The sequence below is a fragment of the Brassica napus genome, chromosome C4 (genome assembly GCF_020379485.1).
Source record: "Brassica napus cultivar Da-Ae chromosome C4, Da-Ae, whole genome shotgun sequence".
NCBI classification, from domain to species: domain Eukaryota; kingdom Viridiplantae; phylum Streptophyta; class Magnoliopsida; order Brassicales; family Brassicaceae; genus Brassica; species Brassica napus.
Window position 1 is genome coordinate 35,301,588 of NC_063447.1, and position 27,584 is coordinate 35,329,171.

Below are 27,584 nucleotides of genomic sequence, written 5' to 3' on the forward strand. Positions count from 1 at the left end.
AGCCGCTGTGGTACCGAAGGACACAAGAGAGGAACTTGTGATTTACCTATTTAGTATGTTCTGTGTGTTCTCTGTTGTCTTTATTTGCTTATTACTCTATTGGTATTCTTGAGACAAATCGAATTTGGTATTTGACAGTTTGGTTTTTTCAAAACTTTTTGGATTTTTTTTAAAGGCTTTGTAACTTCTTCATAACATAAAACTGAAGCAAAAGTGAACGTGAAAACAGTAAAAGATGGTAGGTACCAAGAGGACCACAAACTCCAAACTAAAAAACAACATCAAACGCAAGAAAAAAACACTGAAAGCAATCACCAAGAAAGAACAAGAAACATATTCTTACACTTATTTGAGAAACCAAAAACAACAGATTGAGTTACACAATGGCCATCATGCATAGTTAAGGTACATAAAGACCATCACCAAACAAAACACAAACAAAGCTTTTATGAACCTTAATTCCCTAATGCATTCGATGGTCTTCTCTTCAGAACGTCCAATCACATCTTCCATTTCTTCAATTCTACTCTCCTGGCGTTTCAGCATGGTCTCACAAGCTGTCAATGAATTCTGAAACTGGGAATTGTCAATGAGCAGCACGTCAAACAGTTCCTGGAAGTCTTCAATTTCCTCAATAACTGACTGTCAGTCCATTTGAACAAGTGGGTTATGTCCTTCATCATTACCATCAATCAAATGGTTAGAGTGAAACAAAGGAAAGGTTATATGATTACACGACTAACCTTCTCAGATCCCATCGGAGAAGAATGAAATAATCTTCCCGGATTTTTAACAGTTTTTGAAGTGAAAAGAGCCGTTGCCTCACCGCAATTACATCTTGTGGGAATTCCGCGTTGTTTGGTGATTCAATCTCTTGATTCGGACGAAGAATTGACCGAAGACATGATTGATTTGGTCACCAAGTTTTCTCCCCTGGGTTTCTCTCTGTCGTGAAAGAATGAGGAACAAAGGAGAGTAGGTCAAAACATAAACAAAAATGACATCATTTCAATAATTAGATTACATGTATTCTACCTAAAGTAGATCGATAAAATGTGCCAAATAAGCCACGCAAACCTACTACTAAACGTTGGTGCTTATCACCCCTAATCCTCTAAATTACTGTTAATACATGAAGCAAAAAAAAGAATAAAACTGTACATAATTGGTGAATCTCAATACATTGTCATCACCAATGATAAGAGTTTAGAGTATAAGGACATTTTATGAAGGCTTTCGTCAGGGTTCGTTTATGGTTTAGTGAGGTTTCGTTTAGGGTTTAGTGAGGGTTTGTTTAGGGTTTAGTGAGGTTTCGTTTAGGGTTTAGTGAGGTTTCGTTTAGGGTTTAGGGATGGTTGGTTTAGGGTATAGTGAGGGTTCGTTATTTCTCAATTTGATTAAAGCAACTCTTTCATGCAAAAGCAAACCACAAATTGATAAGCAAATAACCAAGTGTTTTGTTACATAATTCCTAGAAAACCAATCAAGAGTTTTGTCACACAAATCCTAGTAAAACAAAGACAAACACACATAATCAGTCTTCTTCGATGTCAAAGACATCAGAAGTCTCATACTCTGAAGGCACATGTTCTGCCATAAGCTGAATTAACATGGGATCTTGTGCAGCCTCCCATATATCCAGAGCAATCTTCTGGCGGCAACCCTGCATGATCTCATCATCTACTAAACTGAGGTCGAGACCAAGCAGCAGACATTCCAAGTGTTTCAGTGCGTATACCCCACAATTGGCACAAGACTTGTTCAATCTGGACTTCATAGGTACATCTACGATAGAATATGGTGAGAAGAGTAGTTGCTTCTTGCTTTCAGGTGGCGCAACGGCCTTCACTATCCTAGGAATCATAGCAGCAAACTTCTCCACGTATTGCCTATTCCTTCCCCGTTGGCAATCAAAGGCTTCCACTTTCTTTTCAATGATGTTGACACAGACAGAAATCCAATGATTACCTACGTGTGACATTACTAAATTTGTAAATAGAGATACATAAGTGTGGAGACGTGTATAAGAAGCAAGGATTCTTACCATTTACAAACAGAGGAAAGTAGAGACGATCAATATCAACACCATAAACTTTATCAGTTCGGCCATGAGACGGAAGCTCTCCTCTCCCGTAAGCAAGAAAAAGATCCGGAAATTCGTAGGCTTTTTTGTTAGGATTAAATTTGTGGTATGCATTGTCGAGCTGGAGGTAGAAAATGGCGCTCATGAAAGCAACACGTTTTATATTCCAACGCCTCAAAGTTGTGTTCTCTCTCCACATATACATCATCGAATCCATTTCCTGAATATTGACAAATACCAATGTCACAATCAAAGATATGTTAAGAACCTGCGACCATTGAAATTGTATTAGAAATCTATACCTCATTTCCCAGCCACTTCCCAGGAGTTAATATCCTTTGAGCGGCAGTCAAATTAAAGGTTGTATGACCAATCCTTAAGGTGTTGGATTTAAAGCCCATTGCGTGAATCTATTCCATGATTCTTCGTTGAAGTAATACAATAAGGACTGCGGAGAACCATCGTCAACCATTGGTGAATCACTAAGCTCAAGTTTCTTGCTTGGTCCTTTACACTATCTCTCCCACTTAGTCGGTGATGGAGCTGCGGTTTCTTCCATTGGTTCAACTTTTGGTAGTTTTCGGACAGTAGTCATTGGAGTCCACCAATCATGTGCTTCGTTGTCCTTATTGGTCTGCGATAGATCAAAACCAGGCACATACGAAGACTGAGAAAGCCCTTCAAGGCCTTGGGTACCTATGTCTTCGTACATATCATCTACTTGACTCAAATTCACATCATGTTAATTCAAAAATACACAAGCAACACATAAAAAACTGATACAATAACATTCATTCCATGCATATCTTATACAAAGTTCACATAACCAACCATACTTCCAAAATCAGACTACATGAAACACAACATTTCACGCCGATACATAGATGAAATTATCACAAATATACATGCAAACTAAACACGTGAAAACAACATTGAGGAGAGTGGTGAAGACTAGGAGTTCTTTACCAAGCGTTTGGACCTCCTTAGAGATGGAATGCTCGGTGGTGGCTTGCTCGACGATGGCTTACTCGTCGATGGATTGATAGGCGATGGCTTCCTAGGTGATGGCTTCCTCGTCGATGGCTCTATATCGTCAACTTCAACACTTGCATCCTTAAGTGAACCTTTAAGCTCATACTACATTTTCTCAAATCTTTCACCAATCTGTTTCTGTAGCCTCTCTTCCATTGCAGAAAAATTCTGCTGAAACAACTGTGCCATAAAGCTCTTCATATCTTCATTAAACGGCGCATGTTGTGGTCTAGAACAGAGAACCTTTTGCTTCATTTTTTCCATTCCACGATCCGGGAGCCTCTTCTTTCCTTTTCTAGCTCTGGAGACTCTGTTCGATGATCCTCTTGGAGTTTGAAAGTCTTCATCACTCCCATCTTCTTCATCATTCTTGGGAGCTTCTTCATCATTCTCAGCTACTTCATCATCCTCTCCTTGTTTGTCATCCTCTCCTTGTTTGTCATGAAGCCCCCAAGAAAACTCTGGTGTCTCTTCGAACTCCCAAATGTGGTCACTGAAGTCATGCTTAGTATGTATCATCCTCATGAGACCCTTGATTCTATCATCCTCCAAATCATCAGCTCTGCGAAAAGCAGCATTCTCAACCACTTCATAATTCCCACTCCACGAGATGTATGGATAGATGTCATCCTACACATAAAACGTAAACAAGGTTAGATTTAAACACTCATTAAAACCGGATGCAATCACCTTAAATTGGAATATTTACCTCGGATGTAAAGATGTTCTCCAACCTATTGAAATCCCCGTATGAAATCTTTGTAGCTCCTATTCAGTTTACGCATCTAGGACCGTTCATAAAACCCTTGTTCAATTTTTTTCCACAGAGCTTTCCAATCTTTGGTACCGCTTCCATTGCCCAAATCTGCAAGGCGTAGGAGAAGCCATCTAACACGTAACTAGTAGTCTTCTCCTTCAGTTTGTCACTTGTTTTAGCTATTGACTCACAGAGAAGGTCAAAAGAAGCAACTCCCCAGGGATACTTTCGAACATTCTCAAGATCCATGACCAACTTGATATACTTGAAAGGGATATTAGCCTTCTCATCTCTCGCGCAAACCATAGTCACAATGATGCACAGATACACCAGTCTTATTCGATCAGCATTACTCCACTTCTTAACAGCTTCATGGTGATTCTTCCAAAGGTCCAAGATAGTTACTCCCTCTTTTCTCCTCACCATTGTGCTCCAGAAACCACCATCATCCTCGAAGTCAACCAACTCCTTACGTGATAGACTAGTATCGCACTGAAGGCCGGTAACTGCGTGGTACTCTATCAAAGAAAATTGAAGCTGTCTCCTCACAAACGCAAACCAGAGCTCATAGTTTTTGTAAGTCACCAGCTCCCTACACAAGAAGCTGTGTATCACTCTCGCCGAGTAACCCAAACCATTCTTGTACAACTTAAAAATTGGAGCAAAAACCCGATCTTTCTTCACTTCTTTCAACTCATTTGGCAGCCATTCCTCCAACCTTTCCATATAACATACCATTCTGCAGTTGTTATTGATCTGAGTCACTTGCGTCTCCTCACCCTCCTTAATAAGCCGCTTTGGTAACTCTTTAGACATACCTACAATCAAAGATAAAAGATTGTAATGAGAGCAGAAACAAAAGATAACATTATAATCGAACGACAACTAGTATAATATACCGAGACCCAAAAATTTCCCCTTTCCAAAAACCTAAATCAATACTCTTTACAAATCAAAAACAATAACATGCATGGCAAATCGGTTTTAAGATGATTAATCAACCCATAAAACTAAGGGAACTAACTTAGTTTAAGAAAGATGAAAAATCGGTTTTAATCAAATCTAGGGTTTAGAGAAGTGATCTCTTAAGAGAATCAATAGAAGAAATCACATACTTACTGTGAAGAATGTGAGATTTTGATGAAATTGACGGAAGAACACTTCGATTTCGAAAAGAACTGTCGGACGAAACTCGTTGAGGAAGAAGATTTCGATTTCGTTGGATGTAGTGTTTGAGAACGAAGAGGAAATTGACGAAAACGAGGTTAGAGAGGAAAGGATTCACGGAACCATGATGAAGAACTCTTAACCCTAAATCGCCATGGAATGAGTGAAGAGAAACGGCGGAGAAGACGACATAAAAAAGGGTTATTAGAGTTACCCTAAACTCTTTAACCGTATTTCTTTTTCCTTGTTTTTACTTTTTTTTTTTTTTTAATTAATATTAAATCAATTACAAAACTTATAATTTATATTTAAAATTCATATTATTTGGTTAATTACAAAGGCATTATGGTATTAACAGGAAATAAAATTCTAGTTTTCCAAAAAATCTTCAAAAAATCTTATTGAGATAAATCAAACTTGAAAGTGTCTTTTTTTCCCAATTTTCCCCATTACTTTGGGGAGAGTTGTGCGTGGTTCATTTATTGGTGTTTAGTAAACTAAAAGGAATGTTCTAACATTATGTAATTTATTATTGTGTTTTTTTCATTTTTGTAAGTGAAAGGTTTATATTTGGTGATGAACTAAAGAAATAATTGGACATACTATTTTTGCAGATAATCATAAAAATGCAAGAACAAGTAAATGGATACACTTTTTTTGGTTATAAGTTTATGCCTAAATTAATAGAGTTTTATTAGTTGTATCTTTTACATGTGTATGGTATATGATTTACTGTGTTCATTATACAACAAAATTGTCTTTCAAAAATATGTAGGAAGTAAAAACTTATATAAACAATGTTCCAAACATGGTAGATACGACAATCGTCTCGGACGCTTGTCATTGTTAATAAATGTGGTTACTATGTAAAATTCAAAGCTACGTAGTACGTACTAAGTTTTTTTTTGTAACTTAAGTACGTACTAAGTTACAGAAAAAAATAAATATATTATGCAAGAAATTGTTTATTTTTTTGAGAAAAAAGTTTCTTTGTTTTTTTCTCCAAATGAAAACAAAATAATATTTCAAACAAGACAAAAATAAAGAATAAATAAAACAACAATCATTACTGTCAATTATCACGGGAAAAGATTATTAAAAATGTCCACCATAGAAATCTCATCATGTTTCTTTTGGTTCTTGCAAGTCTTAATAAATAGTATGTAGCAAAGTTGGCTTTAAAATATCAAAAGAAACTTTAGTTGAAATATCAAAAGAAACTTTAGTCTCCCGGCATTAGTTGAAATCCAAAGGCATTCCAAATCGGATTAGACAGTGTGAATAAATCCACTATTTAGCATTAAATGTGTTCTCTCCTAACTAACCGAATCAACTGAAATAATTTGTCAAAAGAAAAGATAAATATTATTTGTATTCTGCAACGTAATTATGTTATTATTGATGATGCTCTCGCAATGTTACCATAAAAAACTCAGATCTAAATTTTAACATAGAAAACAATATACAAACACAACATAACAGAACTAAACTTAAATAATTTAATTTTTTTTTAACAAACTTAAATAATTTAATTTTTGTGCGAAAAAATCCAAAATTCCAAGGTTTATTACCCTCTGTACAAAGTAAAAATTAGAGACATGAGAAAAGGCAATTTTAAATTTTAATTATTACTTTTTGACCGAAGTAATATGAGAAATTCTTGGGTTCACCCCATAGAGTGAACCTCTAGATTCACCAACCAATAGTGTTTGAGTATTTGATATTTGATATCTTTTAAAAAAGGAAACAAAATTGAATTTCCAAATAAGATTATATTTTTAAAATAAAACAATAAAAATACATAAAAATAGTTACAAAAAATAAATAAATAAATATTGATAAACTTTTAGCAAAATACTAAATCCTATACCCTAAATCCTAAATTCCAAACCCTAAATTATAAACCATAAATCTTGGATAAACCGTAAACCATTAGAAAATTTTAAACCCTAAATCATACATTAAAAACTAAATCTTAATAACACTAAACCCTAAACCCTAATCACTAAACCCTAAACCCTTGGATAAACCCTGGACCCTTGGATAAATCATAAACTCTAAATCAAAAATATTTAAAAGTAAACCCTAGAGTTTATGATTTATCCAAGGGTTCAGAGTTTACCCAAGGATTTAGGGTTTACCCAAGGGTTTAGGGTTTAGTGATTAAGATTTAGGGTTTAGTGTTAGTAAAATTTAGTTTTTAATGTATGATTTAGGGTTTAAGATTTTCCAACGGTTTAGAGTTTATCCAAAGTTTAAGGTTTAACGTTTAGAGTTTAGGGTTTAGGATTTAGGGTATAGGGTTTAGTATCTTGCTGAAGATTTAACAATATTAATTTATTTATTTTTTGTAACTATTTTTATGTATTTTTATTATTTTATTTTAAAAATATAATCTAATTTAGATATTCAATTTTATTTCTTTTTTAAAAAGATATCAAATATCAAATATTCAACCGGAAGAATTTCTCAAGTAATATTAACTTTTTGACAAGCAATTCAATTGGTTTCATAGTTTCAACGCCTTTGAATAAAGAATTCAACTATTTCGTGCTCAGGAGAAAACAGTTCAATCAAGTAAATTAATAATCGTTACTTTAATTAATTAATTTGGGGATTAAGAAAACGAATATTAATTAAAATAATTTTAACTTTCCTTTTGTGTTCATCTTCTTCTTCCCCCCCACCCCTGGCTCTCTCTCTCTCTCTCCACGGAAGAAAAAAGTAGATCTATCTTTGACGGCTCTCTCTTCAATCCTCTTCACTCCGTAAGTTCCATATCTCTCCTTCTCTCTTCCATCAAACCCTTTTTTGGCGTATCAGATTCTCGATTTCTCTTTATTATCCCGATCTCTAATTGAATCTGCTTATTCTTTGTTCTGCAGTTTGGCTATGTTGTCGTGTCTGATCTGATACTGGTTCCTGTTTGCCTACCCCTCTTTTGGGTTTGGTCGGAACAGACTAAGAAAGCTTCCTGTTTTGTGTCTTGTCGGAATAGATTAAGGAAACTTCCTGTTTTGGGTTTGGTCGGAATAGATTAAGGGAGCTTCCTTTTGTGGGTTTGGTCGGAATAGATTAAGAAAGCTTCCTGTTTTGGGTTTGGTCGGAATAACCCATCACCGAGTGTATGGAAGAAGCAAAGTAGATGTTCTTGTAAGGAAAAGACAGCACTTTTGTTTCATTTTGTGGATAAAGTTCAAGTCTTTGCTTTGTTGTAGTCTGATTTGGGTATGGTGGGAAGAGAGGATACAATGGGTAACGAGGAACCTCCTCCTCCTCCTGGTTCCAAAAGAATGTTCTGGCGGTCTGCGTCCTGGTCTGCTTCACGTACTGCATCATCACAAGCTCCTGAGGAGGACCCACACCTAACCATCCCCTCTGGTCAGCAGAGTCGTAGTAGATGCGGAGGAGCTCCTCCTCTAACACCTCGCTCACATCACAACAAGGCTAGAGCTTGCTTGCCTCCACTCCAGCCTCTTTCCATTTCGAGAAGAAGCTTAGACGAATGGCCCAAAGCAGGGTCAGACGACGTAGGCGAGTGGCCTCATCCGCCAACAACCCCTAGCGGCAGCGGCATGAACGAGAGATTGAAGCTTGATTTATCATCAACGCGGGTCCCGGACAAAAGCTCTGGTCTAGTTAAGAGGGAGAAGATCGCTTGCTTCGATAAAGAATGCTCTAAAGTCGCTGATCACATCTACGTGGGCGGAGACGCCGTGGCCAAAGACAAGGACATATTAAAGAGCAACAGAATCACACATATACTCAACTGCGTCGGTTTCATCTGCCCTGAATATTTCAAATCCGATTTTTGCTACCGGTCGTTATGGCTGCGCGACAGTCCCTCGGAGGATATAACCAGCATCCTCTACGACGTCTTCGACTACTTCGAAGACGTCAGGGAGCAGAAGGGAAGGATCTTCGTCCACTGCTGCCAAGGAGTCTCCCGCTCCACCTCCTTGGTGATAGCCTACTTGATGTGGAGAGAAGGGCAGAGCTTCGACGACGCGTTTCACTACGTGAAGTCCGCTCGAGGCATAGCGGATCCCAACATGGGCTTCGCCTGCCAGCTGCTGCAGTGCCAGAAGCGCGTCCACGCCTTCCCTCTCAGCCCCACTTCCTTGCTGAGGATGTACAAAATGTCTCCCCACTCCCCTTACGACCCTCTCCACCTCGTCCCCAAGCTTCTGAACGACCCGCGCCCCTCGAGTCTGGACTCGAGGGGCGCGTTCATCTTGCAGCTGCCTTCTGCGATCTACATTTGGGTCGGGAGGCGGTGCGAGGGGATCATGGAGAGAGATGCCAAAGCTGCTGTTTGCCAGATCGCGCGGTACGAGAAAGTGGAGGCTCCGATCACGGTGGTTAGAGAGGGAGAGGAGCCTGGTTACTACTGGGACGCGTTCGCGAGCATTTTGCCTGTGATTGCAGACGGCTCTACTTGTAAAACTACTCAGACGGGGGAGAGGAGGGTGGAAGCTTATAATCTCGATTTCGAGATTTTCAAGAAAGCCATCGAGGGAGGGTTTGTGCCGACGCTAGCGTCGTCCAACAACGAGCATGAGACTCATCTTCCTGCTAGGGAGAACAGCTGGAGCTCGCTGAAGTGCAAGTTCGCGTCGAGGTTCGAGAGAGGGTTTCGTTATGTCTCCAAGACGCCGCTCTCGAGAGTCTACTCTGATTCGATGATGATCGTTCACGCGTTAGGCTCGCCTTCGTCATCAACAACAACAGCTTCTTCTGATTCTGTGTGCGCAGCGAATCCAAGTAATAGCAGGAAGAGTTTCCTACCGCCTTTGATATTGCCTAAGTTTGCCAGCCTGTCTCTTCTTCCTTCCCAGACTTCTACTGAACCGGGGCCAAGTAGGAAGGCTTCTCCTTCTCTTGCGGAGCGGAGAGGCGGTTTAAAAGGGTCTCTGAAGCTGCCGGGTTTGGCTGATGATAGTAGTGACATTGTCTTCAACTTGGAGGGTGTTAGAAAAGATGATCCAAGTCCATTAAGTGATGGCGAGAGTGAGAGAATTGTAGATTCAGATTTGCCACAGAAGGAAATGGATGAATCAGGAAGTGGGCAGGCTTTAGCATGTAGGTGGCCAAGTATGGAGATGATTACAGAAGTGAGCAGAGGTTACTTAGATTCAGAATCTGTTATAGCACTTGTGCTGCCAAGTGGTGATGATGATGTAGGAGGAACCAGTAGTAGGATTTTGTACATTTGGATAGGAAAGTCATTCGCTGTAGATAACAACTGTTATCTGTTAGATAGCAACAAGGCGGTAGACAGTGTGGAGAATCTTGATTGGGTGCAGATTGGTGAAGCCATTTTGTCTAAGATGGACTTGCCTAAAGATACTCCTGTGAAGGTAATAGCTATGGTTCTTTCACTATAGTTTTTAGCTTACAATGTCAGGATTTTTGTTACTGGGTCTGTCAAAACTGTGTTCATAGAATATTGTTATAATACCATTATATGCGGAGAAGCCGAATCTATATATAATTTTAAGAAGTTTATTTTGCTTAGTGTTGTGGTTTTATTCATTTCGTGGTGACTTGATTATTGTGGTTCTCATATTGTGTATAAGTACTAACTGATAAGGTGCTTCTCCATTTGTTCACAGATAGTTAGAGAAGCTGAGGATCAAACTGAGTTTCTTGCGCTGCTGAGTGCGCTTTAGCACCTCTTCTTCTTTTTTCCTTTTACGTTCACAGATTCCTTCCAGTCAACACGTTTCCATTTCCAGTTAAGAGTATTCAGCTCAGGTGAGAAGTTCTCTAAATTACATTTTGATCAGAGTATGGTTGGAACAAAACGCTAATAAGCTACCAAATCCTCACAAAACCATATTGTTTTTTTTTTTGTTTTTCATCTGATGCAGCAGGTCTCTCTCTCTCTATCTCTGGTTATGGAAGTTCAAGTTGAGAGAAAACAACTCTCTTGTACAGTTGGGAAAACTTGTTCCACAGACATTGTAATCGTCAAGGAGCCATCTATTAGCAATGTTATAATCAGATAAAAATGTAAGGTTTAGGGGGTCTAGGAGGGTTTTAGATTATTAATGGACTTCTTCTTACAATGTTATCATATATACTCACCAGTTGGTAGACCTCCTTTCTTTTATGTTGTTGTTTCAAGACTTCCAAGTAAAGTACACTAAAGTAGGTTTCGAATTCTTGTTGAAGTGTAATCCAAGAGTTAGTTTATTACAGTTTAAACCTGCTCATGTACTGTTCTTCTTTGTCATCCAGTTTTGGTGTTTCGCCTTTTCTCTCTAAAACAGCAAAACCAATATAAAGTGGCATTTCGGTTCACTTCTTTGGCATGCTTCAAAAGAGATAAGATTCATGTTGGCATGTTTTGTTACTCAAAACTCGTAACCAATGACGATTTGGACTTGCTTTGGGGACCCAACAGTAGCATCAACCATATAGTTTCTGCGTTTTGGTTCTTAGGATCCGACTGGTTTAAACGCAGTGGTTGCGGTTGAGGATGCGGGAGTTTGCGGATGCGGGTGGTTGCGGTTTCAAGCGTTATTAAGCGTTTTGTATGACTGGTACAACGTTTGAAAATTGTTGCATTTGCGCGATATTTGTGACTGGTTGGTTATAAGATATTGCAGCGGTTTAATAATAAATTACCCATATTAACATACTATAACATTATAAAAAAAATAAAAAACATACTATTGTAATAAAATATAATGGTTATCAATATAATATGGTTAATAAAAATAATAATTTTTATTTATAAAAATTTTAAATTAGTTGAAAGCTATAATTTTAATAAAATTTGTTTTGAAGATTTATATTAAAAAATATTAAAAAATATTTTATTACGTTTTATATATGTTTGTATATAAATGTTTAAAAATTCTACTAAATAGTTAGTTTCGTTTTTTATAAAAAAAATTATGATACTGTTTGTGAATTTTAATTAATATATAAAATATGTATATATTTTTATTTATAATATTTCCATTTTAAAATTTTAATTTTAAAATATTAATTTTAAAATTTTAAAATAATTTTGAAAATAATTTTATATTTATTTTTTCACCGGCAACCGCCTGCAACCGCAAACGCTAGCTGGAACCAGCTTTTGATTTTAAGAGGTTATGAGCGGTTTGAAGCGTTTTGTATGATTGTTTCGAAACGCTGTCAAGCGCTACCAACCGCAAAAGCTGCGTTTGCGGGTCGTAGAGAAAAAATCAGTCAGACCCTTAGTTCGGTTTTGCACCAAAAAAAAAAACTATTTAGCAACAAAAAATCAGTTTTTGGTTTGGTTAGATAATAGGTTAGTTTGCTTTACTATTTATTTTTTCTCAAACAGTACCAACTTAACAAAAAATCAGAATTGAAGTAAATAAAAAATTTCAGTTTTTATTCAGTTTAAACAGAAAATTAAACTAAAACAAAAAACCTTGGTAAATTTTTTTTGAAACTAAACGAACTGAAATTCTTTTCTGTTCACTTTGACAAGGTTTCACTGACCCGAAGAAGTAACCAAATAATCCAAACTAATCGACCCGAAGAAACCGAACCCGCGTGCTTTATTCGAACTAACAACCCCTATATTAACCTAATTACAAATGGGCCTCTAATTATTCGATAGATGAAAGCCCATTAATTTAGCCAAGGCCCATAAGGTAACGATTTAGGGTTTTTATTACTCTTGTTATGTTTTAATTTTTCCTTCTCTGAAAACTGATCAAAGGGTTTCCGTTTCGCCGCTCAGGTTCGTCCCTTCTCAACTTGAATCGCTTCCTGGGCAATGAATAAATGACGTCAAATGTTTCTGGAAACTATGTCTGTACCTCCGAAAGCTTCAATCTTTGTTCTGCTTTTCTAACTGATTTACTTCTATGTGTTTTTTTTAACAGTTTTTGTAGGAAAGGATCTTACTTTTGAGTAATGGCTCCAGCTAAAGGTACCGCCTTTCTCCTTTGGTACCTAAACAGCTATCAATAATTCAATATGGATCTTTTCATCTTTATCATGTGCTTGTTTTACATTGATTTGCAATCAAACGAACAAAGCTTAATGTGTTGTGTTCACGTTACTAACAGAAATCTTTGTGGAAATGCCTAATAAATAATAATGGTTATTAAATTGTTTATAAAAACGTTTCTACTATCTTACCCTAAACAGTATCCTCAAGTGTATGATACAACTAGATTCTTGACGATGACAGTATCTTCCACGTGCTTAATGTAACTTTTCTTTACGTATTGAACCTTTTCATCTATCATGAGCTTTTTTTACATTGATTTGCTATAGAACAAAGCTTTAATGTGTTGTGCTCATTGTTGTCATGTTTGTAGCATAACTATGTGTCGAAATTTTCTTATAGTGGTTATAAGTTTGCATTTAAATGAGTTTTACTTGCATTCCTTGTCTCTGTGATTCGCATATCTGGTTTATGGCTTGAAGTTTTGGAATGTAGACACGTATGATTGAGTTTTCTGTAGTAAAAATGTCCAAGTTTTTGTTCTCAAAGCTTTCTAAATTGATTTGCAATCGAACAAAGCCTAATTTGTTGCATTTACTGTTGATTTACTAGGAGAAATAGCTAATAAAAGTTATAGGCTTGTTTTTAATTTGCATTTAAATGAGTTTTTCTTGTCTTGTGAATCACATTGGGTTTATGGTTTGATTTTTTTAATTATAGACTTGTATAGTTGAGTTTTTAATAGTAAATAAAATGTAGTTTTTTTTCTCTAAATTGATTCAACTCTCTCCTGTTTTTGTTGTTGCAGTTGATGTCACTAAGAAGGCTGACCCAAAGGCCAAGGCCTTGAAAGCTGCGAAAGCTGTGAAATCAGGGCAAGTCATCAAGAAGAAGGCCAAGAAGATCAGGACGAAGGTGACGTTCCACAGGCCAAAGACATTGACAAAGGCTAGGGACCCCAAGTACCCACGCATCAGTGCAACTCCAAGGAATAAGTTGGACCACTACGGAATCCTCAAGTACCCACTCACCACTGAGTCAGCAATGAAGAAGATCGAAGACAACAACACCTTGGTCTTCATTGTTGATATCCGTGCTGACAAGAAGAAGATCAAGGATGCTGTCAAGAAGATGTATGACATTCAGACCAAGAAAGTTAATACCCTCATCAGGTTTACACACATTCTTGAAAGCAAAACTTTCTTTATTGGTAACTTTTGAGAGATGTGTTTATAATGAAGTTGTTTGTTCGCAGGCCTGATGGAACGAAGAAAGCGTACGTGAGATTGACTCCTGATTATGATGCTCTGGATGTGGCTAACAAAATAGGAATCATCTAAGTTATTAATTTATTATCATCTGAGCTCTATCATTTTACTTTTGCAGTTAAAAACAGACTTCTCGTCTTAGTATCAGTTTTGCTAGAAAAGATAATCTCTTTGTTGTGCTTTATCGTTGGATTCGAAGCTTTGTTTTGGTATTTATTTTTCATCTTGTTCCCCAATTTCTATTGCTGCCTATTTAACACCGGTTAATTTTGGTTAAAACGATGTAAATAGTATCAGCCTATTGATACCGGTTGATTCAAGCGTACCAATTTTAAATCCAACTAGAATATGATACGTTTTTAAATGCGGGTTTGTGACCACATTTATACAAATAAAATCGAGTTTGAAATAGTCGAAAAAAAAGAATAGAGTTTGAAATATTAATGTTCTTAAATAGACCCGGCCTAGCTTTATTTTTTATTTTTAAATATTTGAATTTGACCCGTAGCACAAATTAAATTTTGTTTCTTAAAGTATGAACCTTACGTTTTGATGCTTACAAAACCTGTGTGTTTTATGTCTAAAACAAAAAGGGCAATTCTCGTAAATAGACCATTTTCAGGTTTTGATATAAAAATAGATCACAAAGAGGAAAATGATCAAAATGTTTCATTTAATAGGTAAAAAGATCATAATACCCTAGATATATAAAAAAATAAAAAAATAAAAAATAAAAAAATATTTTTTTATAGTTTTAGATTATATGTTTTCAAATTCGAACTTTTTTATAAAATTAAAAAAAAAAATTCGAAATTTATTATTTTTTTTTTAAATTTTTTTTTTGTAATTCGAAAATACTTTTGAAACTATTTTTAAAATTTTTATTTTAAAATTTTTAATATTTTTTTTATTTTTTATTTTGTAAAATTTTAAATCTCAATCTCAATTTTCCATTATTGACTCTAAACCCTAATGTTTGAATTAGTTAACCCTAGGAGTATAAGTGTATATTTATCTATTTAATGAAACATTTTGGTCATTTTGAACTTTAGGATCTATATTTATGACAAAAAAAATTTAGTGCTATCCTAGTATTTCCGAAACAAAAATCTTGTCTTAACCAAACAAAGGTGGCTATCAAAATTGCTGAAAGTGTGACACAGAACCATTTCTACCAATCTTATGTGGCCTCGGGAACCCTTGCTGGTTGCAGGAAGGGATTGCAGAAGAGGGTTGTTTATTAGTGTTTGTTTACGTGTTTCTATCTGGTTCTTGTCATCTTGTGTCTTTTGACCTTAGAGCATGTTTATTATAGGTATGTTAGATTGGATCTTTTAGCGTAATATAAGATACGGTCTTTTAATTTTTAACTAAAAAAACTAAGAAACGTCTCTTAAATAAGAAATATAAGAGACGTCTTTTAGCTTTTTTAGTTAAAAGCTAAGAGACCGTATCTTATATTACGCTAAAAGATCTAATCTAAGAAACTTGGAATAAACATGCTTTTAGTGCCGTACTCTGTTTCGTTCTTTTGATTACTGCAGTTAAAATTCAGGGGAACAAAAAACTAAACAAAGTTTACCTTGAATAGTTAATTTTTTTTTCTCATTATTATTCAAGTTTTTGATCATGCGTCATTATAAAGTATTCCTTTATTTATTTTGATTTCGTTTCTATGTAGATTTGGCATCAAGTTCTTCACGTTGTTAATGCGTCGGAAGGTCATTTTCGCAAAACAAATAATACATAAAACTGAAACGAACAAATAATACAAATTTAACTAGTATATTTTGTATTATTTCACATAAAACTAAAATTAGTTTCAAAGGTTACTTTTTTTTTTTTTGACAACAAATTTCAAAGGTTACTTTTCTTTTTCTTTTAAGGGTTTTTGCACTACATATACATGATACACTTTTTAATTAGATAAATGGCAAACACACTGTTGATTTTCCAGTAATACCGATACTATCCCTAGTTATGTGGTGAGCTGGAATATAGGTATATATATTTTCTCTAACATATCTCTCACACAACCGGTTAAGCAAGATTTAATAAGTATGACATCGATTTGGAACAGTATCTTACTCTAGTTTCGATTACCGGAAAACAAATCCCTTACCAAAAATCTCTCATATCATCCAATATCTTTATTGTCATTTTCTTAGACCGTTCATTTTCCCTCATTTCTCTATCACCAAAAAAGGTTGTAAACCCTAATCGAGAGATGGTGGCTTCTCGACTCGTTGATTTCCCCGAAGAAGTAGAAGATGAAACAACCGAACCGTTGCCGGAAATGATGTTCGCCAACGGAGAGGAACCCGTCGGGGTTAGGGTTATTACTTATCAGTCGTCCCGTGCGATAATAGTGGTTGTCGTGAGCAAGAGGAGACGTCTCGAGCTCGCATCCGTCTTGACCCGTAGTCACCGGTCTCGAGCTTGCCCATGTCACCACTGGTCTCAAACTCGTCCCCGTCGTCATCGCTATCGCTGGTGCTGGGATGGAAACAGAACAGAGGAAGACATCAAAAAGAGAGGCAAAGGAGGAAGGAGGAGGCGGCAGCAAAGAGATTAGGTTTAGGGTTAATTAAGTTTTGGTTAATTAGGTTAAGGGTTAATTAGGTTTTAGTTAGTTAGGTTTAGGTTAATTATGTTTTGGTTAATTAGATTTTAGTTTAATGTTTTTAATTAGTTTTAGCCTGGTTATTTTAGCCGGATTATTTTCTTGGCTATTACAAATTTTAGCCGGATTATTATTCTTTTAATATCTGGATAAAAGCTACCACGTCCATATTGCATCGTCTTTATAATAACTTAATTCGAACCTATGATGTATTATTTGATTGTAATATACATTCATATTATAGATACAATAATCATTATAATCAGGATTATCTATGTATTATTTGTTTACAATGCGCATTCATATAAATCTATTGCAATATGAAAAGACCAATCCAAAATGTATATATGACTTATTGAAATAGTCTTCCTAGCCTAAAAATAGTTATTGTTACCGATTCACCAACCAATATGAATTTGTTATTTCATTTTCAGTATCTCAAAAATGAAATAAAATATTGTTAAGTTATATTATGTTTTTAAAATGAAGAGGTAAAAATAAATAAAAATTAGTAATAATTGTAAAAAATAATAATTTAAAAACAGTAAACACTAAATCTTGGGTAAACCCACTAAATCAAAAACAGTAAACACTAAATCTTAAAAAACCTAAACTTAATCATAACCCTTAAACCCTTAATCCTAACCCCTAAACCATTTGATAAAAAAATAGTAGTAGTTGCTAAAAAAAATAATTTTTTAAAATATTTTTGACGCCGTCGACAAAACACTAAACCCTAAATACTAAACACTAAACTCTAAATCCTTGGATAAGCCATAAACCCTAGGGTTTAGGATTTGTCGAAGGGATTAAGGGTTTAGTATTTTTAAAATTTAGTGTTTAGTGTTTTGATTTAGGGTATAGGATTTATCCACAGATTTATGGTTTACCCAAGGGTTTAGGGTTTACCCTAGGGTTTAGGATTTATCCAATGGTTTAAGGTTTACCCAAGGATTTAGTATTCAGGGTTTAGGGTTTAGTGTTTTTCTGACGGCGTTATTGTATCCAGATTACTTTTTAATATCCGGTTAAGATTTACACATACATATTACTTTTTATATTAACTCAACCTGAATCTATAATACATTGTCCAATTTTGTTGTGCATTTAAAATACATATACAATAACCATTTTCTAGCTATCAACATGAAAAGTCAGATTATCTATGTATTATTTGATTATAATGGGTATTCATAAATATTATTTGATTGTAATGGGTTAATCGAGGTTGTGATTTTGGGTTTAGTGCTAATTATTGTATTAATAGTTACTAGTACTTGAACCATATGTATAAAGAGTATGTATTTGGTTCATTTATCTTCATGCTACCAAACTTGTAACCTTTGCCATTTGGGTTAACTGAGGTTGTGATTTTGGGTTTATTGATAATAATTTCTAACCATTTTGCTAATGGGGTTATAGTGACACATAAATCATAATAAAGAATAGATAGTGAACCAATTCAATTAAGGATTGTTATTTGGAGCATTTAGTTTAATAATAGCAAATTTAAACGTTTTTCATTTGGGTTAACCAAGGATGGGATTTTGAGGTTAGTGATAAGTCAGGGTATACATTTTTTTAACCGGTTACAGTTTCCGATTAACTTGCCTATATTGGTGGGAGATTCTTGAGTTTAATCTTAATGAATAGTTATTTGGTAAAATGATTTTACTAATACTAAACTTATATTATTTGTTATATGGGTTAACTGAGATTATGATTTTGGGGTTAGTGATAAATTTGCTAACTAATTTGTCAAGGGGGTTAGATTTCCGTATAATTTTTTAACTAATATGGGGTAATTGTTGGAAATCAGATACTTTTGGGGCATAAACGAAAGAATACAAGAATCTTGGACAAATGTCGCAATTTGGGAATGTTCGCTTGGGTTATAATGCACAATCAAAAGTCCAGGGCTTGAGTCGTGAGGACATACCTGCACTGTCAAGAGTTTTGGGGTCAAAGCGTGAATAGCCGAATGTTTAAGGTCATGATGTTCAAATGGTCTATAAGTCACCATTGTTGATCCGACCAAGCTTCTCTTCCGTCTGCAACACCTCGACTTGATTCTGACGGCGAGGCTCGATCCCGACGGCGACGAAGAGCACGGCCACGCGGTGGAGCTGATCAGGGCGATTTCAGAGCTTCCACGGTGGATTGCGTGGAGGAGAGCTCCGACTTGGAGCGTGCTGGAGATTGACGAAGAAGGAGAATCATGGAGGAGGCCCGTTACCAACCGTAATACTTGTGAGTTTCGAAAATATTTGCTCATTTTTTATCCAACCGTTGATAGTAGTGTGGACAAATAATAAGATGCTTTACGAGCCTCATGTTTTACAATACTTAAGTTGATCTATTTTTTTTATCAGTCAGTGTCGAACAGCGTGTTTATTATCAGAAAGAGACAAGAAAACCGGCTACGGGGAAAGATAAATAGTTTCCAATACGTACGTGAGACTACTACTGTAATTTCAACCATGTCGATCACAAGGTTCGCAAATTAATTATAAAAAAGCACACTTTACCAATTTCGACACTGAATTTGTATATTCACCTAAATAGGACTTCTTTTAATAAGATAGATAGGATTTTATGTATATTATTAGTAATATACTAATTCATAATGTTATAGCTTTAATTTGAAAACGTGACCTTGTGGAGCCCACTCAAATAAGTAAAGATCACTCAAATAAGTAAAGATCACTCAAATAGTCCATGTCACTATCATGACATCGTCCATGTGGAACTCGTGCTTACAAAAATTATTTAAAACTAGGGGCTTTTCCGGGCTACGTCCGGATTTTTTCCTATAATATTAGTTTAATTTTTATATTTATATATTTTAAAAACGAACAAATATAATATACACTGAAACTTGTTATAGAATTATAAACATAAATGCAAATTTAAAATTATTTGAAATAATTTGTTGTGTTTTATTGGAGTTTTATGTAGGATATTAGAAAGATTAATAAAAATTTAACTAAATTATAAGTTAAGATCTATATATATATATATATATATTCTTTATCTTGGTTATTTATTTTTATATAAAACAATTGTATTTTTTCCTATAATATTAGTTTAATTTTTATATTTATATTTTAAAAACGAACAAATATAATATACACTGAAACTTGTTATAGAATTATAAACATAAATGTAAATTTAAAATTATTTGAAATAATTTGTTGTGTTTTATTGGAGTTTTATGTAGGATATTAGAAAGATTAATAAAAATTTAACTAAATTATAAGTTAAGATCTATATATATATATATATATATATTTTCTTTATCTTGGTTATTTATTTTTATATAAAACAATTGTAAAGCTTATAATTAGTACTGTATAAATTTTGATTGGTTTTAAAATTATTAAGTTTCATTTATGTACTTGTATTTAAAAGAAAGTACCACCGACTTGTATACCGATTCTTTATTTGTTGTCTTCAATTTATCGTTTTAACCAAAATAATTTTGTCAACCTTTTAACCAAAACTTAAATTTAACAAAAACGGTTTAAGAATTCTAACACCTACGGTTTGATCTACAATCTGAGTTGCAAACCTACAAACTGCATTATTATTATTCTCGCATTTGCCTCACTTCTTCTTTTGTGTTTCATGGCCTTTTTTTTAGGTTCCATGACCTTTGTCTATGGTGCTTTGATAGTATTATGTACAAACTCAATATTAAATTCTACTTTAGTTATACACATTCTAAGTTATTATCCAGGCTACACATGTTTATATAAACAATTTGTTTTATATTTATAATAATTTTAAAATTATCAAAATAGAAGATCGTGTTTAAAATTGTAACCTTTTAATTAACTGCCATTTTCTATTTTTGGATTTATATATACATAAATTATGTTTTAAATGTACATTTCATATATAATACACATTATGTTAATATTTTTTTGTATACGTAATCTTATGATATAATATTTTATAATCACATTTAATATGAGTAACATATACTAATTATTGAATAAAATTAAATTGCATCTTTTTCCCCAAAAAAATTCACTGTTTAAATAAAATATGTTCTATAAATATTGAAGCTAACCTAGGGTACATGAAGCTAAGCTGATCACCACCGTGCTTGTATTCCTCCAACATCTGAGGATGATACTCCAGTATCTAATGTTTTTTTTCCCCAAAGATAAGTGACTGTTAAAACCATTAAAGAGCAGAGAAAAGCAAGATGTGTAGAAGAAGAAATGCTTTTTGTGTTACCTCTCAGTAGATTAATTCTCTGACATCATCATTTGTTAACTTCTTTCTCTCGAAATCAAACTCAAGCTTTGAGATTGGCTGTGTTGATGGTTCACGCTCTGAGTTTGACAAACCACTGAAGTATGGATCAGATAGTGCCTGAATAAGCAAGATCAGAACAATGAAAGATAAGAGTTTAAGTCTGTGTAAGAAAATGGGAAAGAAAAACAAAAAGGTACATCTTCAGAAGATGCACGGTCTTTGGGTCTTTGGGATCAAAGGCAAGCAGGCGTTCAAGAAGGCGGAGAGCCAAAGGATCAGCTTTAGAGAAGTTATGAGAGAAAGGGACTGGCTGTTTTTTCCTCTGCTAAGATACCTCCTCGCCTTTCATTTCTAATCTGTCATCATTTCAAGATTGCAACATCATATTATAAAAAATTAAAATTAAGTATATTGTATGTTTCTGGCTATGTCCAAGAAACATACAAAGATCTCCAATGTCTTCTGTGTAGATCATTGTCTTATTATACTCACACGATGGCTCCCCCGCCCTATACACCATAAATTTTTTCGTTACGTGCTTCAATGTCTACACCTCGTTTTCATCGTCCTTCTCCGAGTCGGTGTCGGTGTCGGAGTTCGAGTCTGAGTCCATCCACACCACTGAGTCCTTACCATACCTGCAAAGACATGATAGAGTCAATACTAAACTCATTCACACAGAAATAAATGATTCAAAACCACTTAAAACCTACTAACAAAGAATTGACCAAGTGACTAAAACTCTTAGATTATTTAATAGGTGTCTAACGGGTCATATGTTCAAGTTGCGTTGCGAAAGATTTTCTCCCCCAAAAAGAGTGAATTTAGGAATTCAGAACCTGCTAGTCATTCAAAAAACAAAATACCAACTAATTTCTAAATAAGAGCCTTATATTATATATGTAGCTAATTAGATACTATACCACTTGATGGCATTTCTCATGACCAATCAGCCAAGATTCCATTTAAAAAAATATATATATATACCAACTTCCTCCAGTAGAAGTTTCAAAAGCAAGACAAACATGAGAGACTATACTAAACACATGAAGACGAAGACATAACATAAAGCTTCATAAGAAAAAAACGTTGTGTCGAAGTCAATAAACAAAAGGGAGATAATTAGTCTTTAATCAAAGGAGGATTTGAAGTTAAAAACACAAGCAGATTGTAAATTATCTGAAGTTTGAAGCTAAATACTTGTTAATCTAAAGCATTAACCAGATAATAATCAAAATGCAAATTTTCATCGGAACAGAAACACCATTCACCTTGAGAAGATCGATGGTGTCGGCGGCCATGCGTCCCTTGATAGGAAGACTGTCGCGAATCTGCTATCTCTCCACAACAACAGGAGCTGGGCGGAACCATTAGCGACAGTGATTTGAACGGAGGCGACGCATGAAGTAACCAGGCGTCTGAGGCATCTCAGGCGAGTTCCGCCGAAGGAGAAAGCAGTGGAAGGACTAAGAAGACGGGGAGAAGAGTGGGGTTGACGGCGATAGGGAGGGAGAAGAACATGGTTTCGTTTGTAGAGAAGGTGATCGATCAGAGCTCTTTACGCTTTGAATCGGAGAAGACGAAGAGGCAGAGGCATAGATCCTCGAGACCTCCGTCTGCTTTAGGATTCATCGCGATCTCCGTGCTCTGCAGGTAATTTTTTTTTTCTTAGGTTTGTCGAAGACGAAGCCCAGAGTAATAAAAGTAAACAACGGAGTCCCAAACGTAAATACCACAACGGAGACCGAAGCCCATCTGACGTGGCAAAAAGAAATGTTCTGGTTGGAGGATTATTTTTGATGACGTGGCATAGCTGAGAGTTGAGATTATCTCCCTTTTAGTATTGTATTGATACTATCGCTATTTGGGAAAATGAACTATTAAATTCCCAACTATTCGAGCAGTTTTAATACTCAACTATCACTTACGCATATTTAATCCTGAATTTATTGTTGACCGCACAAAATCAGGCTTGAAAAAATCAAACATTATTTATTAGACAGAAACATGAATTACAATTAAAAAAAGATCGGTTTTATTAACCCATAAATCTCTAAAATCGATGCATTCCGAAAGAGATCAAGCGAATATTGTTGTTAAAGAAAGGAATCGTGTTCTCTATTTTCAATGTCAAAAGTTTTATATTTTCACCGGAACTTTTTTTTTCTTTCTGAAATCATCTGAACTCGACGAAAATCTCCTCCATTATTTTACATAGTTTATTTTAAGAAGTTATGAGTTTTAAAATGCCAAACCAATCCCATTTCTAATTATAATTCATGTAATAATTAACGTTTGACTTTTAATGTCTAATTTTGCGCAGTCAACGATAACTGGGATTAAATCTATGCAAAAGAAAGTTGGGTATTAAAAGTTATGATTTCAAATAGTTAGGGATTTAATAGCCCATTTTCCATACGAATTAATAAAGTGACTGAAATATATTTAAAAGTGATGATTTCAAATATGTTTTAAGAAATATCACTTTAATATTTCTTAAAATATATTAAAGTGACCGAAATATATTTATTTCTTTATATTTCTTAAAAAAAATCACTTTAATATTTTTCATACAGATTAATAAAGTGACTGAAATATATTTATTTTCTTATTAATACACATATTTGACTAACAAATAAAATAATTTATATAATCAATGCAGTTTTCAGTTAATATTAAGATAAAAATAAGTAAAATTTCTGAAATTTTAAAATGACATATTTTGTGTAACAAGAAAAAAAAATTAAATAGCACTTTTCAAAAAACATAGGGAGTTTTAGGTACTAAGTAGAAGATATACGTGGAGTCAAGTATTTTATAAAATATTGGTTAGCCAAATAACTTTTCATAGAAAATTAAATAATATCAAAAGATTTATAAAAATACATTTTAATGATTTGATCAAATTAAAGATTTAAAATTTTAGAAATCAATTATGATACATAGTTTTAAAATTTTGAAATTAAAATATTTATGTAATTTGATATGTTCTAGTTTAATTTAAAAAATTAAAACTTTTTTCATGTACATATTTTGATTTTGAGATCTACTGTCTTTCACCTCGTTGGATTTCCTCTTCGGTGTAGGTGAATTTTGTTGTGTCCAATCTAAAGTCATAACAAAACTTCATCTCTTTATGTTTATCCCTGACTCGATCGAAATCAATAAAGTTTCTAATTTATAATTGGAGTTTTTGGTGTTGCTCGTTGTAACTCTTATTCAATCCTTGTTAGCAAAAAAAAAAAAAAACTCTTATTCAATCCAACCCACTCTCTATCTTTGATTGGGTAACTTCGTGTTTGCTTGATCCACAGCTTATAGTGGGGCAGAAAAAAAGCTCTGGGTTAAGACTTCTTTGAAAGTGTGGATGCGTTCCTTTTAGATAGTACATAGCTGAAGATTGATGATCGAAATTTTTTAAACAATTAATTCCAATTTTTTTAATGTGGAACTTTTAACAAATTTAATAATTTATATTCATTTTAAAATATTAAAAATATAACATACACAAAAATATAAATTTTTATTATATAAATAATATGATTGCTTAATTTATGTTAATAATATAAATTAAACAAAAACGATAGAAGATACATAAATTGTTATCAATTTTTTGTTATTCAAAATTATTAATAGTCATATATATTTTAATCAAATTAGATAATTTCCGAGATTATATTTAAGGAGCAAATGAAGAATATTTGTTTGTAGGCGACTAATTAATTTCATGGTTAATTTAATGAAAATATAGTAAATGTTTTGTAGAGCAAATAATGAATGAGATGTATTGTAGTTGCTATAGTAGCTTAAACCTATTGTTCTAAGGATTTTAAGAATCATTATATTGACTAATCATATCATAATGGATTTTAGCATAATGAATTTTAGCATGTTTCCAGAAAAAGAAAAAATAGGATATAGCATAATAATAGATTCAGAAAACCTAATTATTTTGGTAATTACACCAACACAGTTGTAGATCTTGATAACAAATGTTGTGAATAATTGGTTGGACTGTAACTATACATTTTTATTGTAAAACTCTCTAAATTTTTTATATAGCTGTATATGATAGAACTGCAAGAATTAAATGAGAAAAAATAAATATAAAAATTATAACTACATCAATATTTATCTCTATAGTTTACTAAATAGTTGGGTTAATTGGTTGAGATGTATCTTTAAATTCGTGGTGTAAAAATTTGGTTGTATAAATTTGATGTAGTTGTATTTGCTGCTGTAGCAATGCATTTTTCCTACGGCCTATAAAATATTGTTTTAGGAAATAAGGTTTTATCGTCGTTTTTTTTATGTAACTTTAGAAATTGATTTAAAGTATAATTGGTATTTTTAAATGTTGTAGATAAAAATTAAAGCTAAAGTTATCTACGGCCTAAACAATCATTCTCGTATACTTTAGAAAAAAGATTGCTTCAACCATATTTTAAAACCTTTTTACTTTTTTTTTGTTCAACTAAAACTTTTTTACTTTTTTTTTGTTCAACTAAAACCTTTTTACTTTAACTTTCAAAACTAGGTGAAACAGGATTAGTGATTTTTATGATTATAGATTAAAAATTAAAATTAAAGATCTATGGTACATCTTAACCAATCGCCCTCTCCCCCTCCCTTCCCCAGGTCTTTATAAATGTGTTATGGCCTTCTCCTTCTTCGCTGAACACACACCAGAGAAAGTAATATGAACAATCATCAAACGACGGTGAGATATATTATCTTCTCTCTCTCATTTCTCATCACACTCTCCATTTTAATGCAGATTTACAGGATAAGTTTTTGAAACATATCCTTACTATAACTTCATGATAAAATCTCATCTTATGTTGATTTTTTTTTTTAATTTGTGTTATTTTCTTCATCATATATATAGCTCACGGAATTTGTCTTTCATCTGTTTCTGCCATTTTATCCTCAAATTTGTTTGTTTTCTTTTTAATGGGAGAGAACCAGGTGTTGAACCAACTTGAGCCATGGTCTGAGCTTAAAGACAAAGTGGTTCTTCTGACAGGAGCTTCTTCTGGTATTGGACGAGAGGTCTGTCTTGATCTGGACAAAGCCGGCTGTAAGATTATCGCAGCAGCTCGTCGCGTCGACCGTCTTGAATTTCTCTGCTCTGAAATCAACAGCTTAAGTTCAACTGGAATAATGTTAGCCGCACCGTTCGAGCTAGACGTTTCATCAGACGCAGCCACCATTCAGAAAGCGGTCAAACAAGCTTGGGACATCTTTGGAAAGATAGATGTGTTGATCAACAATGCTGGAATCAGAAGCAATGTCAAGACGTGTTTGGACTTGTCTGAAGACGAGTGGGACAGAGTCTTCAGAACCAACTTAACCGGAGCTTGGTTAGTATCCAAATACGTCTGCAGTTTAATGAGGGACGCTAAACGCGGTGGCTCGGTGATAAACCGGAGCTTGGTTAGTATCCAAATACGTCTCGTCCATCGCCGGTCTCCACCGCTCTATGTCACCCATTGGAGTCGCATATGCTTGTTCTAAAAGCGGTGTTGACACCATGACAAAGATGATGGCTATTGAGTTAGGTGTGTTTAATATAAGAGTGAACTCGATCGCACCGGGGATTCTTAAGTCAGAGATCTGATATACCTTGGAGGGTTTATACTCGTAGACAGAAGAAGCAAAATAACTTGGAAGAGAATAAGAAATGAAGCAAGACGTGGAGAAGAAGAAAGAGCCTCAGCTTTATTCAAATAATACTTGTAAACAATACAATAGTTGTTGTGGGCCTTAGTCTATAAAAGGACCCATAGGGTGGATAGGTGGGCTTATGCAATTTGGTAGAATTGTGTCTGGGCTTGTCTCTCTTGTGTGAGAGCAAGAGTGGCAGTTACGGAGTCTCGAGTCGAGTCTTTGTAGCTGAGAGATACGGTTACATTGAATAATACATCGTTACTCTATCAAATTGGTGCGTCATGATCGTTTTGGATCGAACAATCGCGAGATCTACGAGACGACGATGCCTCCGAAGCAGTCGCAATCGGCGGATCTTCAAATTCAGGCGTCCGGCTTAGACGCGCTTACGACGATGATGCAGAGGCATATCGCAGCTCAAGAACAGACGAATCAGCTGGTTCAAGACTCGTTGACGGAGATCAGGGAGAAACTGGCCGGTTTACGGAAGATGAAGGATCGAGGAAAGGATCCAGTCGAGGATCTTGAAAAATCTGATCCGAACGTTCCGATACACGAGAATCAGGTACGATCTTCTAACTCGGAACCTGGCCGTAGTTTTAGGATGGAGGAAAACCGGAATAGAGAAGTTTTGGTTGAATCGAGGGAGGGATTTGTGAAACGTGTTGAGCTGCCGATCTTTAGCGGTGAGGACATTTACGGGTGGATTGCTATAGCTGAACGCTATTTCAGAATTGGCGGTTACAGAGAAGCGGTGAAGTTAGATCTGGTATCGA

General features: G+C 34.6%; 3 protein-coding genes, 2 long non-coding RNA genes and 1 pseudogene across 6 annotated transcripts; 4 read left to right on the forward strand and 2 right to left on the reverse strand.

The window, feature by feature from the left end:
• Positions 1-2,597: 2,597 nt before the first annotated feature.
• Positions 2,598-4,688, reverse strand: LOC106363353. Its single transcript, XM_013803107.2, has 5 exons — positions 3,897-4,688; positions 3,359-3,745; positions 3,050-3,220; positions 2,920-2,932; positions 2,598-2,800 (listed from the first exon to the last, which is right to left on the reverse strand). The coding sequence occupies exons 1-5, from the start codon at positions 4,686-4,688 to the stop codon at positions 2,598-2,600; spliced, it is 1,566 nt and encodes a 521-aa protein (XP_013658561.2).
• Positions 4,689-7,659: 2,971 nt separating this feature from the next.
• LOC106367521 (protein-tyrosine-phosphatase MKP1) lies at positions 7,660-11,242 on the forward strand. Of its 2 annotated transcripts, none has more exons than XM_013807310.3 (4): positions 7,660-7,807; positions 7,925-10,399; positions 10,655-10,796; positions 10,916-11,242. In XM_013807310.3, exons 2-3 carry the CDS (start codon positions 8,270-8,272, stop codon positions 10,709-10,711), a joined length of 2,187 nt encoding a protein of 728 aa, XP_013662764.2. In that variant the 5' UTR covers positions 7,660-7,807; positions 7,925-8,269; the 3' UTR covers positions 10,712-10,796; positions 10,916-11,242. The 2 variants fall into 2 exon arrangements, with proteins under 2 accessions (XP_013662764.2, XP_013662763.2); XM_013807309.3 differs by having other exon boundaries at positions 7,661-7,807; positions 10,913-11,242.
• Positions 11,243-12,679: 1,437 nt separating this feature from the next.
• Positions 12,680-14,485, forward strand: LOC106367522 (60S ribosomal protein L23a-2). Its single transcript, XM_013807311.3, has 4 exons — positions 12,680-12,768; positions 12,914-12,960; positions 13,790-14,153; positions 14,237-14,485. The coding sequence occupies exons 2-4, from the start codon at positions 12,945-12,947 to the stop codon at positions 14,319-14,321; spliced, it is 465 nt and encodes a 154-aa protein (XP_013662765.1). The 5' UTR covers positions 12,680-12,768; positions 12,914-12,944; the 3' UTR covers positions 14,322-14,485.
• A 1,419-nt stretch (positions 14,486-15,904) lies between these two features.
• LOC106367523 lies at positions 15,905-19,238 on the reverse strand. The gene is made up of 2 exons (XR_001273879.3): positions 18,812-19,238; positions 15,905-16,745 (listed from the first exon to the last, which is right to left on the reverse strand). It is a non-coding gene; the product is annotated as an uncharacterized LOC106367523 (long non-coding RNA).
• On the forward strand, positions 18,890-21,363 carry LOC125585295. Its single transcript, XR_007322212.1, has 2 exons — positions 18,890-19,122; positions 19,245-21,363. It is a non-coding gene; the product is annotated as an uncharacterized LOC125585295 (long non-coding RNA).
• Positions 21,364-24,777: 3,414 nt separating this feature from the next.
• On the forward strand, positions 24,778-27,079 carry LOC106364774 (annotated as a pseudogene).
• Positions 27,080-27,584: the final 505 nt, after the last annotated feature.

Excerpts from the sequence above, each read along its gene's own strand:
- LOC106363353 (XM_013803107.2), bottom strand. The coding sequence starts at position 4,688 with ATGTCTAAAGAGTTACCAAAGCGGCTTATTAAGGAGGGTGAGGAGACG. Across the intron at positions 3,746-3,896 it reads TTATGAACGGTCCTAGATGC|GATGACATCTATCCATACAT; the intron begins GTAAACTGAATA and ends TTTTATGTGTAG. Across the intron at positions 3,221-3,358 it reads TGGAAAAAATGAAGCAAAAG|TATGAGCTTAAAGGTTCACT; the intron begins GTTCTCTGTTCT and ends GAGAAAATGTAG.
- LOC106367521 (XM_013807310.3), top strand. The coding sequence starts at position 8,270 with ATGGTGGGAAGAGAGGATACAATGGGTAACGAGGAACCTCCTCCTCCT. Across the intron at positions 10,400-10,654 it reads CTAAAGATACTCCTGTGAAG|ATAGTTAGAGAAGCTGAGGA; the intron begins GTAATAGCTATG and ends ATTTGTTCACAG.
- LOC106367522 (XM_013807311.3), top strand. Across the intron at positions 14,154-14,236 it reads AAAGTTAATACCCTCATCAG|GCCTGATGGAACGAAGAAAG; the intron begins GTTTACACACAT and ends GTTTGTTCGCAG.